The sequence below is a fragment of the Bos indicus genome, chromosome 2 (assembly GCF_029378745.1).
Source record: "Bos indicus isolate NIAB-ARS_2022 breed Sahiwal x Tharparkar chromosome 2, NIAB-ARS_B.indTharparkar_mat_pri_1.0, whole genome shotgun sequence".
NCBI classification, from domain to species: domain Eukaryota; kingdom Metazoa; phylum Chordata; class Mammalia; order Artiodactyla; family Bovidae; genus Bos; species Bos indicus.
The window spans coordinates 5769282-5784146 of record NC_091761.1 but is presented as its reverse complement, the minus strand read 5'-3'; the positions used below and the strand labels follow the sequence as shown (position 1 = coordinate 5784146).

The following is a 14865-nucleotide window of genomic DNA, read 5'->3' as shown; positions in this document are numbered from 1 at the left end:
GATTCTTTACCACTGGGCCACCAGGAAAAGTCCTCTTTTCATTCTTTTAATAGAGTCTTTCCCAGAGCAAAAGTTTTTAATTTTTAAAAAATCAATTTATTTTTAATTGGAGAATAACTGCTTTACAATATTGTGTTGGTTTCGGCCAAAAGTTTTTAATTTTGATAACGTCTAATTTATCAATTTTTCCTTTTATGAGTCATGCTGTTGGTATTAAGTCTAAGAACTGTTTGCCTAGCACTAGAATCTAGGGGTCTTTTTCCCCTAAAAGTTTTATAGTTTTTCATTCAAATCCATGATGTGTTTTGAGTGAGTGTTCATATAACGTATGAGCCATTTATTTTTTGCCTACTGATGTCTAATTGCACCAGCACTGTTTGTTGAAAAGGTCATCATCTTTCTCTCACCAAATTGTTTTTGCATCTTTGTCAGATATCACTTGGACATGTTTGCATAGATTTATTCTCGGGCTCTCTGCTCTGTCCCACTCATCTATGTGTCTGTTCTTCTGCCAGCATCACACAGCCTGATTAGTATGTGGCTAGGTGATAAATCTTTTTCAATGTTGCTTCCCTGGTGGCTCAGATGGTAAAAGCATCTGCCTGCAATACGGGAGACCTGGGTTCGATCCCTGGGTCGGGAAGATCTCCTGGAAAAGGAAATGGCAACCCACTCCAGTATTCCTGCCTGGAGAATCCCAGGGACGGAGGAGCCTGGCAGGCTACAGTCCATGGGGTCCCAAAGAGTCAGATACGACTGAGCGACTTCACTTCAGGTGATAAATCTTTTTCAATGTTGCTTTAAAGTGAAGTGAAGTCGCTCAGTCGTGTCCGACTCTTTTCGACCCCATGGATTGTAGCCTATCAGGCTCCTCTGTCCATGGCATTTTCCAGTCAAGAGTGCTGGAATGGATTGCCATTTCCTTCTCCAGGGGATCTTCCTGACCCAGGAGTCGAACCCGGGTCTCCCGCAGTGCAGGCAGACTCTTTACCATCTGAGACACCAGCTTTAGCTATTCTAATTCCTTTTCCTGTTCAGACAAATTTTAGAGTGATCTCACCCAAATTCCCAGAAAGCCTTCCTGAGATTTTGATAGGGACCGTGTTAAACTTGTATATAAATCTGAGAATAATTGAAGTCTTTACTGTGTTGAGTGTTGCAGCCCATGAACATGATATAGCTCTCCATTTCTTCAGATTTCTTTCTTTTACTGGCATTTTGTAGTTTTTCAGCTTATAGTCCTGTACATGTTTTGTTAATTTATACTGAAATATTTCTTCTTTCTAGAAGCTTTTTATATTTCTTGGGATTTCCTGCATGGACAATCGTGCCACTGTAAACAGAGACAGTTTCTTCCTTTTTGATCTATATACTTTTTGTTTCCTGTTTTTCCCTGTATTGCACTGGCTAGAACTTCCACCACGACGTTGCCTAAGAGTGATGAGAACATCTTCCCTTCTTCCCTATCTTAGAGAAAAAGCATTCAGTCTTCCACCATTAAAAGTAATGCTACCTGTGGGGTTTTGTAGGAGATCTTTATTGAGTTGAAGAAGATCCCTTTTATTCCAATTTTTTGAGACTTTTCAGGAATGAGTGTTTAATTTCGTCAAACGCTTCTTCTGCATCAGTTGTTAGGACCATGATACCTTTTTTTTTCCTTTGCTTGTTTATATGGTGGATTATATGGATTGAATTTCAAGTACTGCAGCAGCCTTGCATCCTTGGAATAAATCCCACAGGGTCATAATGCACAATTCTTCTTGCTAAATTTTCTAATACTTTGTTAAGGATTTTCATGTCTGTGTTCATAAGGGATACTGGTCCATAGTTTCCTGGGTTTTGGACTGTCTCTTTTTCTGGATACTGGATTCTTGCTTGACAATTTTTCTCTTTCAGCATTTAAAAAATATTGTATTTCTTCTTGGGTCCGGTTTTAAAGAAACAAACATTCTATCATTTGAATGGTTTTTCCCCTGTTGGTAAGTTGTGATTTCTGTCTCTGCCCTCAAGATTTTTTGTGTGTTTGGTTTTTACAGTTTGACTATGTTGTGTCTTGGTGTGGGTTTCACTTGTTCAGAGTTCATTCAGCTTCTTAAATCTGTAGGTTCATGTCTCTTGCCACTTTTGAGATGTTTTCAGCCTTTGTTTCTTTGAATACTTCAGCGCTGCTCTTTTTCTCTTCTCCTTTAAGGACTCTGATGTCATTAATGTTCAATCTTTTGTTATAGTCGCACAGGTCCTTGAAGCCCTGTTAATTTTTTTTCAATCTATTTTCTTTCTGTTGTTAAGATTGTATAATTTCTATTATACTTGCAGTTCACTGATTCTTCCCTCTCCTCCATTCTGCTGTTGAGTCCATCCATAGAGTTTTTGTGTTTTGGTTATTGTATTTTCCAGTTCTAACATTTCCATTTTGTTTTTCTTTATATATATATTTCTTACACTGCTGAGACTTTCTATTATTTCTGTTCTTCAACTTTCTATTTTTTTTTATTTGTTTCAAGCATGTTTGTAGCATGTATGTATCTTATTTATGAAAATATTAATGTTATATTTAAGAACTATTTTCCTCCTCATAGAACTTCTGTTTTCTCCATATTGATTTTTTTTCCTGTCTGTTTTGATTCCCTCTTTCCTGTAAGAGCCATTTGTTAAATGTCTTAGAATTCTTGGTGACTGCTCACATTTAGTGACAGGGCTTGTTAAGACCCTGAGCTCCTGTGTGGAGTGATTTGGTTGGATAGTTTAGTTGGGGAGGTTTCAATATCATGACTGAGAGGTCATTTCTCTTGGGTTGGTCAAATTCTCCAGGGAAGACCCTTCCAGCCTCTGAGAACCTAGTGTGGCAAGTGGGATAGGGCTTGGGGTCCAGGCCAGGGCTTGAATCTCGGATGTGTATGTTCACTCAGCGGCCCCCTCTTTTCAGTACGGTGCCGTAATCTCAGCTGTTACTGGTCCTCTATGACTCAAGAACTCCGTTTTATCCTCTCCAGAGGGATATCCTCTAGTTGATTGGCTAGCTAGGTGGAGAGGGGAAGGGGACTGAGCCTTCTGCACTGGAGTCCAGACTTTCCATTAATTCTGTTGTTAGCAGCAACCCCCACTTAAACACATACCCTCTTACTTGCAGATAAACCTCATATGGCCAACCTGTGAGCCTTTGAGGGACTCTGAGGAATGGTAATTTATTGTTCTTGGCTTTCCCTACTGTCAACCAGGGTTCCAGTTTTCTCAGATTCACCATTATTTACCAGTTGTCTATGTTTTGGCTTCCAGAATTTTATTTTATTGCTATTATGTACCTTTTAATTTTCACAGCTTGGATTATGACTTTAAAAGCGTGGGTGTTTGTTGGTGTTGCCGTTTGAGTCAGGTTTAGGGATGCAGTAAAAAGATGTGCTCAATCTGCCATTTTTACCAGAAGTGTCGTGTGATTTTTATACATTTTAAAAATGACAAATATTTCTTTGAAGTTTGAACTCAAACTTAAATTAATTTAGAAAATAAGTCCAAAGGAGAATGACTGTGTTTTTCAGGTGATGAAATAGAATTGGAGGTGCTGACTTGAGTAGGTGGAGGCACTAATGATGAAAGAAAAATAATAGAGAACAGTGAGGAAAATCTTTTAGCCTGGCAGCAGAAGGTTGGATTTTGCTTTTCCTTCAAGTTTTGTGGGAGATGAAAAAAGTTTTCCATGATTAAGAAAACTGTGATTTGGGAACTAGAGAGAGGTGATGGCTGTACAACATTGTGAAAGTGCTACATTCCACTGAATCATTCACTTTACCTGTGGCGGATTCATTTCGATATTTGGCAAAACTAATACAATATTGTAAAGTTTAAAAATAAAATAAAATTTAAAAAAATAATAAAAAAAATAAAAATCTGAAAAAAAAATAAAAGAAAAAAAATAAAATGGCTCATTTTTTGTTACATGAATTTAATTTTGTTACATGAATTTTAATTTTTACCTCAGATTAAAAAAAAAACTTAACCAAAAAAAAAGAGAAATATATGAACATTTTCAAAGCTAGAACTATGTTGACACCTGGCTTTTGGTGGTAAAAGATAATTTGACTTATTTGACTTATTACACAGGCCTCATTACGTTATGTTTCTACTGTCTGCCTGGAGCTAGGTAGAGATTTTTAAATGTTTACAAGCATGATTTTGGAAGATCTTCAGAAATTTACTTCTCATTTTGGGAAAAGGGAGAGCAAAATGTACTTCAAAGGGTGGAGTTATTTCTCTCTAGTAAAGAAGATGAAAGGAATTAATAGATATTTAATATGTACACCTCCTACATACAAATATACTCATTGCACCTTGACAAATCTTGATGTAAGCAAGACCTTTTGAACTCTTTAATCATTTGTATAATAGAAGAAAAGGACATTCCGGGGAATGTGGCATTGTTCCGATAAGTTTATCCCTTTGTTATATTGCTTATCTTTCATATGAAACACCCTGTCTCATAAAAAGATTTAATAGCACTTTATTATCCAAAATGTGATATTTGGCAGTTTAGTGTGCTATACTAGAGTATATGTCCTAAAGCCATAATGTCGTTGTTTTAGTTGCTAAGTCATGTCTGACTCTTTTGCGACCCCATGGACTGTAGCTTCCCAAGCTCCTCTGTCCATGGGATTTCCCAGGCAAGAATACTGAAGTGGATTGCCATTTCCTTCTCCAGGGCATCTTCCTGATCCAGGGATTGAACCTGCATCTCCTGCATTGGCAGGTGGATTCTTTATCACTGAGCCATATGGGAAGCCTAAAATCATAATATTGGAGTTCAAATCCGTGTTGTGCACATGTGAGTTATTTAAACTCACTACGCCTCATTTTTTCTCATCTGTAAAATGGAGAAGACAGTAGAGATATTGTGATGAATGTGAATTAACACATTTAAAGGCCTTTCAGTGTTGTCTGGTGCAGAGTACGTGCTCAGTAAATGCTATCTGCTGTTTTTCTGACATTTTCTTAAACTACAGTCTATAAAAGCACATCTGGAAAATGTATGTAAAAAAAAAGAGAGAGAAAAAAAAAAGAAAATGTATGTGATATAAGCAACGTAAGGACTACTTCCTTATCAGGATATCGTTGTTATGGCTGTAGTGACCAACTGCAGATGCAAATGTACGATTGGGTCCCTTTTTCTCATCACATTTGTAGTCATGGTTAAGGGCTTATTTCTGTTTTTTTCCCCTAGAAACTGAAATGGTTTTAGCTGCCTTTATTTTCTAAGCATTCTAGACTTCATAGTGCAATGGGTTTGTTTGAAAAGTAAACTCGAGAAACTGTAAATACTGTTTACCCACTCTTTGGTTTAGACGTAATCCCTATTATTTGTACATTTTCCCTAGGAATCAGTGAAAAGACTGAGAATGAACCTGAAGAATGAACCATTAGAAGATGTACTTATAGCCAGTCAGTGGCCACAGAGAGAGCACTTGATTTTTGTAAAGTTATTTTTCCTTATCATTATTGTATGGCTGCAAGTGAATGGTGATAGTTCTCTCTCACAATTATTATTTTTAGCTGTAGTTTGAAACTCCTCTATTTCCTACAAGGTGAAACTCTTATGTTTAAATGTTATCATTTTCATACTAAGCCTTCTTTTAAATTTTACTTTACAGATCAACAGCCAAAATTTTGAAGGTCGTCAACTTTCTAATGGTGGTGATAAGCCATGGCGACAGATGATAAAGTTGCCATCTTAACCGATGATGAAGAGGAACAGAAGAGGAAATACGTGCTTGCTGATCCTTTTAATGGTATTTCCAGGGAACCAGAACCACCTTCAAATGAAACGCCGTCCCCCTCTGAAACAGCTGCTATTCCCGAGGAGGAAATAGACTGGATAGAGAAACACTGCGTTAAGATAAACAATGATCTTCTCATTTCCAAGGTCTTTTATTTTTTCTTTTACTCTGCATATGGCTCTCTCTACCCCCTTTTGCCTGTGTATTACAAGCAGCTGGGAATGTCACCCAGCCAGAGTGGACTGCTGGTAGGTATTCGATACTTCATTGAATTCTGCAGTGCCCCCTTTTGGGGTGTAGTTGCAGATCGCTTTAAAAAAGGCAAAATCGTCCTCCTCTTTTCTCTCTTGTGTTGGGTTTTATTCAACCTGGGCATTGGATTTGTCAAACCCGCTACCTTGCGATGTGTACCAAAGATCCCCCCGACAGTTCATCCCACCAATTCAAGTCACCCATTCACTATCCTGCCGACGAATTCCTCCATTGTCTCTTTCATTACCACCTCCCCAAGAATTCGTGACAAAAGGCAACTGCTTCCTTATGGTGGGCCAGTGATGTCAGAAGTGGGGCCCAACGTCACAGAAACTGTCATCTTCTCGACAGCTCCAAACAAGACCAGTGCACCCACTCTGCAGACTCAGACTGATGAAATTATTGACCATATTGTGACCTTGAACTCAAGCACTGCAACCTCCTCTACCCCGCCAGGAAATTCAGCCAGGGAGACAACCACTTCTATGGTCACGACCACCAAGTCTGTACCTTCTGACCGAGTCACTCTTGTTTATGATCAACAAGAAGTGGAGGCCATCTTCTTGGTGGTCTTGGTAGTTGTTGTCATAGGAGAGTTTTTCAGTGCCTCCTCCGTCACAATCGTGGACACAGTAACACTCCAGTACCTGGGGAAGCACAGAGACCGCTACGGCCTGCAGCGCATGTGGGGGTCCCTGGGCTGGGGCCTGGCCATGCTGTCTGTGGGCATCGGCATCGACTACACCCACGTAGACGTGCTCATCGAAGGGAAGGGCTGTAAGCCGCCCGAGTACCGGAACTACCAGATCGTCTTCTTCGTCTTTGGGGTTCTCATGACCATGGCCTTGATTGTTGCTACTCAGTTCCGGTTCCGCTACAGCCACTTCAAAAACAGTGAAAGTAAAGGGAAAGAGGTAGAGATCCCTCAGGTGGAGCGGAACAGCTCCATGGAGTCCTCTGAGGAGACACCGACCGCCACCAGCCACTCGCAGGCCTTCAGCTTCTGGGACTTGATCAGGCTGCTTTGCAGTGTGCAGTACGGCTCCGTGTTGTTCGTGGCTTGGTTTATGGGTTTCGGATATGGCTTCGTGTTCACCTTTCTCTACTGGCATTTGGAGGACCTGAATGGAACAACAACTCTCTTTGGGGTCTGTTCAGTCCTGAGCCATGTGTCTGAGCTGACAGCTTATTTTTTTAGTCACAAGCTTATTGAACTGATTGGCCACATCAGGTAAGAGCATGCCTACTGTTGCTGCCCCTCGCAGTTGAACTCTATCTTTTCATAGTTTGTAAGATCCTTTGAGCACATTTATAATTTGTGTTGGGGGTAAGGTTTAGGTGGGAGTGGCAATTTCGGTTGCTCTTTCTCTTTAAAATAGAATCAAAAGGAAGGAAATGATGAACCTAGTTGAATTATCTCAATATATGATATTTCCCCTCTGTATGCTAAGGGACTCTTACATTAAACGTTTGCAAGTATATAAGCACCAATTTAGTCGACTCTGTTACTCTATGGACCTTGAAGGGTCCAGCTGTCTAAGACATTTATGAAGAAGGGTTTAAGTAGATAAAGAGGATTATGTTTTTTCAGCCTTCAGTTATTCTCAGCTACTTGCTGATGCAGAAACACCTTGAACATTTGGTGTATTGAAGATGTCCATTATATTTAATAAGGCTGTGATGTGACCCACCAAAATCATTAATCCATGATATTACATGGAAGAGCATCTTATATAATTTTTTCTGATTATTACATGGGTCTCTGCATTTTTATCTGCCATGAAAGCATGGGATACTTAAAAATCTTTCTTCTACCTAAAATTTCCCATGTAATCCTTTTAAGCAGAAAAATCTATAAATACCTAGTATTTTTTATGTAAAGTTTCTTACCACTAATGTTTGTCTGAAGTTGTGTGAATAGTACCTTGCTCTTTATGTCTTTCTGCTTTGCTCTTGGCTCTAAAGTGTGGAGCCAGATACACTTAAACCTCACAGAAAGGCATGGCATGTCTGTCCCTAAAATTTGAAGTTGCTGTAATTAAAAGCAACCACGTGTGTTTGTGTGTATGTGGTAATCTTTAAATCTACTGTTTCTATGAGAAATTACGAAGGAGAAATAGATGCTGGCAAGATCTGAGAAACATTGATCTTTTTTCCTTTAATATTCCTTTGACTAACTGAAGAAAATATTTTCTAATGTCAGGTTTCAACCTAGAATCTTTCTTTTCCCAATGCAATTGTGGCTATTTTTCCTTGTTTGATTTTGCTTTGGGAGGCTGTGTCCCGTTCCTTCTCCGTCTCAAATCTTTGACCCCTTTGTTGTCACAAACAAAGTCAGGCACTGTATGGACAGCCACCAGAGACACAGGGTCCCTGAGGCACACTCAGTGGGGCCAGTCGGCAAAGAGCCTTCTGATATTATGGTCTGGGGTTGTCCTTTAACCTTGTCCAGGTCATGTTTATGTTGTCTGCGCTGTAATGAATTAGACTCACGGTGATGAATTTCTTCAGCTTGGTTGGGTTGTATGAGCAGGATCTCCTCTCACCTAATAGTGTGTTTAAAAACCACAGCCATTTATTCCCAGAAAGGTACCTTGTTAGGTCTTACTCATGAGTGGCTTTCCTAGACATCATGATTTAATCACTCAATAATGTTAATTGAATGTCGACCCAGTACAGAGTGTGCATGTAGGTTTTATTTTCACAGAAATTGTTAAGGTCTTCTCATATGCTACGAAAAGTAATGTCTCTTCTACCTTTGGCTTTTGTCTAAAGTATATAGCTTTTTTTTTTTTAGTGTACAGCTTTATGATAGAATCCTAGCGGGTTTACTATTAGGTTTGGTAATTACATAAACTTCACACTTGTGTTTTCTTTTTATAAAAGAGAACTCATTACATAAAAACTCATTACATGAATGCTAATATCTCATTATATAAAAACTAATGACTCACTTAACCTTAATTTTCTAGTTTTACATACAAAAGCATCTTTTTTTCCTTAAATGATGTAATGGAAGAAGAAAGCTGTTGTGGTCACATTGTTGTTCCCAGAAGCCTACTGGGATTCCATCAGTTTGTGGTCATTTACTGCTTTTGGATTTTTATCCTGTTGATTCTGATAGCTGTGGTGAGATTATGCCCACGTGTTTAGGTAGAATGGATATGTTTCTTTTGGTGAGAATTTTTGGAGCCCGGTTAGTGGTGGTTGAGATTTGAGGGCTTAAAAATGTAGTGATGACAGTTTCACTTTTTAATTGGAAGAATATCATGCATTCGCTGATAAACAGAAATCATCTTTCTGTGAATAGCCTTTATGTTTCCCTTGTAGGATCATAAGGAGAGATCTGTCTGGCCCGCATATATGCACTCATGTTTTCCAGTGTTCTGTGACCATCTTATGGGGGTTTGTTTATAGGAGGCAGCATAACCACAAAAATTGTAACTATCCTAATGTAGTCAAAAGTTGATGTATGGCAGAAACCAATACAATATTGTAATTTTTCTTCAATTAAAAATAAATTAAGAAAACAGCAACAAAAAGAATTTTTAAAAAGTAGATTTTCGTAAGTTTATATAGGTTTGTAGTGAAGAAACCATGATACCAGAAAACAATGTTTAAAACAGCATGTCCAATTTTGAACCACTTACTATTGTAACAGTTCTGCAGTTTGGGCCCCATTTTTCATTGACTAACGTATCTATCAGTCTAAACACACACAGAGTAAATGATTTCTGATTTCAGTCTTGGATTTTGTCCCCATTGGAAAGTGGCTATCTCAGGTAAATAGGATAATGCTTCCTATTTCCACTAAAAAAGTAAATTTCTTTTGATTCAAACCCACAAAACTTTGGTATTTACAGCAAGTACATTTCTAGGCTAATTTATGTAATGACAATGACTAGATTTCTTTATCTAGAAATATAAATGTATTTTAAGGCTATATTCACCTTGTTGAATGTTTCAGCAACCATGAGTAGAGTTGTGATCAAAATACATTTCAATTAATCATTTGTTTGAGCAAACCCCAGGAGATAGTGAAGGACAGGAAAGCCTGGCATGCTGAAGTCCATAGGGTCACAAAAAGTCACACATGACTGAGTGACTAAGAAGAACAACAAAAATCATTACCATTTAATATTAGGCCATCACCTATGTTATGCAATTCAAATTGACTTACATTTTAAGGGACACACAAAAATCTACTCAAGCAATTCTGACTTTGACCTGAAATTCTTGTACTCAGTCAGTTTTGTCATGCAAATACTGTCTGGAAGCGATAATATATTAACCATCATTAGCCATTAATTACTACTAAATAGTTGCCAAGTATCCAAATGAGTTGGCTGGTCATTTAGGGAGGAGAGAGGGAAATACATAATGCTACTAGCAAGAGGAGGAACACAGACATTCCTGGTGGGTGCTGCAGAGAGAGCCAGAGCAGATAGCGGGACGCCGGCCCACAGCTGAGGACATGTGGGGCAGTGTTAGCAGCCTGTCACTGGAGGGATAGCCGGCAGCATCAGAAGAGGGCGGAAACCGCAGCTGGTGAGGTCAGGGGAGCTGACCTGGAGCTGGAGATTTAGGGCTGTGTTTATGACTTTCTTGCTTCGTATCCTCTCCCTTGTTTCTACCTGCCTCTTTGGCCTCATTGTTGATCCTGGCCCCCTTGGCTCTTGGGGCCTCTCTGCACCTCGCGGGGCACGGTGCAGGCTTCCACAAGCTGCTTCTCCCAGCCCCTGGTCTTCTGGGTCCACTGCTGCAGTGGTGCTCAGATGGTAGACTCACACTGGGAGAGCTTTTAAAACTCCTAATGCTCCAGCTACATGTAGACCAATTGCCTTAAGCTGTCTGGGGGTGTGTACCTAGGTATTCCAGCCAGGGTGGTAACTGCCAGGCTGGTGAGAGGCCCAGGTGGAGAATGAGAGGGTGTGAAGAAAGGGAAAAACCTTCCCTCTTTCATCTTGGGTGAACTTTGGAGATTGTTCCCTGTAATCCTTTCACGTGGTTCTTGCCCCGGCTTTGGTGATTTGCTCAGATGCAGGTGTTGACCAGTACTCAGCTGGAGACTGAGGGCCGCCCTCTGCAGGCCTCACTCGATGTGCTCAGAGTTCCCCGCTTTGCGGTGCTCAGCCCTGCTCCCAGACTCAGCCCTGCCTCCTGTCAACCCAAGTCCTCCATGCCCTGTCAAGTCACTGCTCACCTGTGGCTCTGTGCGCTGTGACCTTGAGCTCTGGTAACGCAGCTCTCACCCCCATCCTTCAGACCTAGGCCTTGCGGAGGCTGTCTGCAGCTTTCTCCAGGTTCTCTGGCTTCTCAGCTCTTCCGGTGTCTATCTAACCACCCTGAATTAAGGTTGGTGCCTGTTTCCCTGATCATATCCTGACATCCACTGTCCTTAACTGCTTCGAACTTATACTGGCAATCGCCACAATGAAGGGAAACAATGGAAATAGAATAACTCAATTCTTGATTTAAAAAATAAAACAACAACAGAGGATGGACCTGAACATTTTTTCCTTCTCTTTTCTTAGTGGAATGTTATTTTTTATTTACAAAATGACTTTACCACAATAGAAAAAAAATGATAAGGCTTATTTCTCACGTTGTCATTGTTGTTCAGTCACCGAGTCGTGTCCGACTCTTTGCCACCCCATGGACTGCAGCACTCCAGGCCTCCCTGTCCTTCACCATCTTCTGGAGCTAGCGCAAAGTCATGTCCATTGAGTTGGTGATGCCATTCAACCGTCTCGTTTGAAATTAAACATGATCTAAAGGAGTAACTATTACTCTATCATTTAAAAATCAAAACTCTGCATACTTGTTTAGTTTAATTGAAGAGTTTATTTAGGCCTGGACAACCTAGATTAATAGGATGCAAGGATGAACACTAAAAGGAAGGGGGTTGGAAAAGATGGGGGGAGAGAAGGCCAGATGGGAGCTGGGATTAGGAAAGGAGCTTTATCCTGGGTGCAGTAGGGCAGTGTGGCAAGGTTTGGAGCCAAGGAGAGCCACCGGTGTTGATTTATTTGCAGCGCAGTGGGGAACTTGGAAGCAGAAGCCCACTGAGAAGTTTCTTAAAACAGTCCAAGTGAGAGATGATTAGGCCTGGAATACAGCAGTAGCAGCAGAGGTTCAGAGAGGGAGTGTGCGTGGGAGGTAGAATCAGTGGAACGACTTGATGTGAGAAGTGATGGAGAGACCTTCGGGTTTCAGTTTGGGTGCAGTGGTTCTGCCAGACCCAGGAGGAAATCTGAGAAGATACAGAACAGAGGAGAGGGTGGAAGTTCATCAGAATCCAGTCATGGGTTTGTTTACCTTAAAATTGAAAGATCTCTGTGGGAGTGTCTAACAGACAGTTGACTATTATAAAAGCCCAAAAAGAGGTTAGGGTTGGGAATACAGATTTGGGATAGTTAAAACCAGAAACATGAGCAAAGTGAGCAAGGAAGCCTTGTTGTTGAAGAAGAGAAATGGGCTGAGGAAAATCAGTTATGCTTGTCTCCAAGATTCTGTTCTGAGTTTCTGATCTTATTGAAATGTTGGTCTCTTTTATGGTTTAAAGTAGGTATCCTTGTATCCTCATGTTTATGGGGAACTATATGATACTATAACTGTTTCCACATCTTGCTTCAGGAGCAAGTGCCTTTCTGAGCACCCCTCCAATGCCATCACCTGAGCCATGGTCTTCTAGACATGTTTACAAGTGGACCAAGGGAGACGTGAGTAAGGGAGAGGGAAAAATAAAGGGACAAGGAATGAAAGGAACAGGGATCAAGAGTAAGAAAATGGAGAAAGGAAATAGCTGCAGTCTCCAGGGAAAGGTCTCTTCCTGTCCTTATTCGTGAAAGGCAGTGTCCACAGTGCTTACGAGCATGGACTGGGGGCGTGTTGCTGGTGTAGAACTTGACTGTGCCTCTTGGAACCATGTGGCCTTGGAGAAGTTATATAACTTTCTGTATGTCTGTTTTGTCATCTGTAAGTAGGAATATCATTAGTATTAACCTCTTTTTCATGAAAATTAAATGAGATAAAGCACATTAATTGCTTAGAACAGTGACTTGCATATATTAATTCTCTTGATTTTTTTTATTATTATTTAGCCAATCTTCTGGTAGATTATGTTGCTTGATAACCACTGTGGAGACCAATTCAGCAGTCCATGGTAATGTACAAGTTGGACATTTCCTATGGCTTGATAATTGCATTTTAAGATACTTACCTGCCTAGAGAAACTTTTGCTGTGTGCAGTGCTTATTTGCTCAGTTGTATCCGACTCTGTGACCCCATGGACTATAGTCTGCCAGGCTCCTCTGTCCATGGGAATTCTCCAAGCAAGAATAATGGAGTGGGTTGCCATGCCCTCCTCCAGGGGATCTTCCCAACCTAGGAATCAAACCCAGGTCTCCCATGTTGCAGGCAGATTCTTTACCGTATGAGCCATCAGAGAAACTTTTACACACGTGCAGAGAGACATGTACAAAGATGCTGCTTGCTTACTGCAGCTTTCTAACAGTGAGAAAGAGAACTGGTCTAAATATTCATCAGTTGGGGAATAGGTGCATTCAGAGTCAGATAGTCGTAAGATGGAATAGTATGCAGGAAAGGAATGCACTATATCAGTATGTCAACATAGAAAGCTCTCCAACCATGATGTTGAATGGGGGAGAAAGCAAAATAATACACAGTTTGGTGCACTTATGCAAATTTTAGCAATACGTTTCAAAAGTTATACATACTTTTATGGATATGCCTAATTGTATAGGAAAAAAAACACTTAAATTTATGGAGGGAAAATGCATCCTGAGTTCATATAGCCCTAGCTTTCTAGACAGGACATAAAAAGAAGGGGACTGGTTGGGGAAGAAAGAGGGCAGGGGAAGCCCTCCGTTTATCTGTAACATTTTGTTTCTTTAAGGAAGTACAGCAAAATATTCAAAGTTTCCATTCTTGGTGCTAGATATATGTATTCTCTCCCTTTTTTGGTATTTTCGATTGGAAAAGAGCTTGAAGCTTAGGTCTGTTTATAGTGAATCAATATAATTATCTTCCCATAAAGGAACCAGATATGTGTGTGAGAGAGAGTGAGAGAGAGCTTATGTTTGTTTAAAGCTGTATATGTTCTAAGGAGACATATTGTATCTTTATATATCAGGTAAAATAAACACTGAGATTTTGTGCCACTACCCCACTCCAGTACTCTTGCCTGAAAAACCCCATGGATGGAGGAGCCTGGTGGGCTGCAGTCCATGGGGTCCCTAGGAGTTGGACACGACTGAGCGACTTCACTTTCCCTTTTCACTTTCATGCATTGGAGAAGGAAATGGCAACCCACTCCAGTGTTCTTGCCTGGAGAATCCCAGGGACGGGGGAGCCTGGTGGGCTGCCATCTATGGGGTTGCACAGAGTCTGACACGACTGAAGTGACTTAGTAGAGCAGCAGCAGCAGTTGGGTCCAACGCTTTCTGACCCCGTGGACTGTAGCCCACCAGGCTCCTCTGTCCATGGAATTTTCCAGTCAAGAGTACTGAAGTGGGTTGCCATTTCCTACTCCAGGGGATCTTCCTGACCCAGGGATTTCACCCTCATCTCCTGCATCGGCAGGACTCTTTACCATTGAGCACCTGGCTCTCCCGTATAGCTTTCCCTAAGTAGCACACATTTAATGATTAGAAGTCTACTTTTACATAGTTATCATGGCTTCAGGTCTTAGTTCTTTTTCTTTAAAATGAAATCAGGTGGAAATTTATAGTACCTCATTAAGAATTAATATCAAAATGTATCAAATAACCCTGACTTGGGCAGTAATTATAATATTTCTTTATATATTAAGAGATCAAGGTACTAA

At 40.4% G+C, this 14865-nt stretch overlaps 1 protein-coding gene across 3 annotated transcripts in view; it reads left to right on the top strand.

The window, feature by feature from the left end:
* Positions 1 to 14865, top strand: part of MFSD6 (major facilitator superfamily domain containing 6) — an 89177-nt gene that overhangs the window by 20430 nt on the left and 53882 nt on the right. For all 3 annotated transcript variants that reach the window (XM_070802151.1, XM_070802150.1, XM_070802152.1), the window contains one exon: positions 5640 to 7248. In XM_070802151.1, the coding sequence (XP_070658252.1) occupies positions 5693 to 7248 (1556 nt within the window). In that variant the 5' untranslated portion in view covers positions 5640 to 5692. The remainder of the gene's footprint in view (positions 1 to 5639; positions 7249 to 14865) is intronic.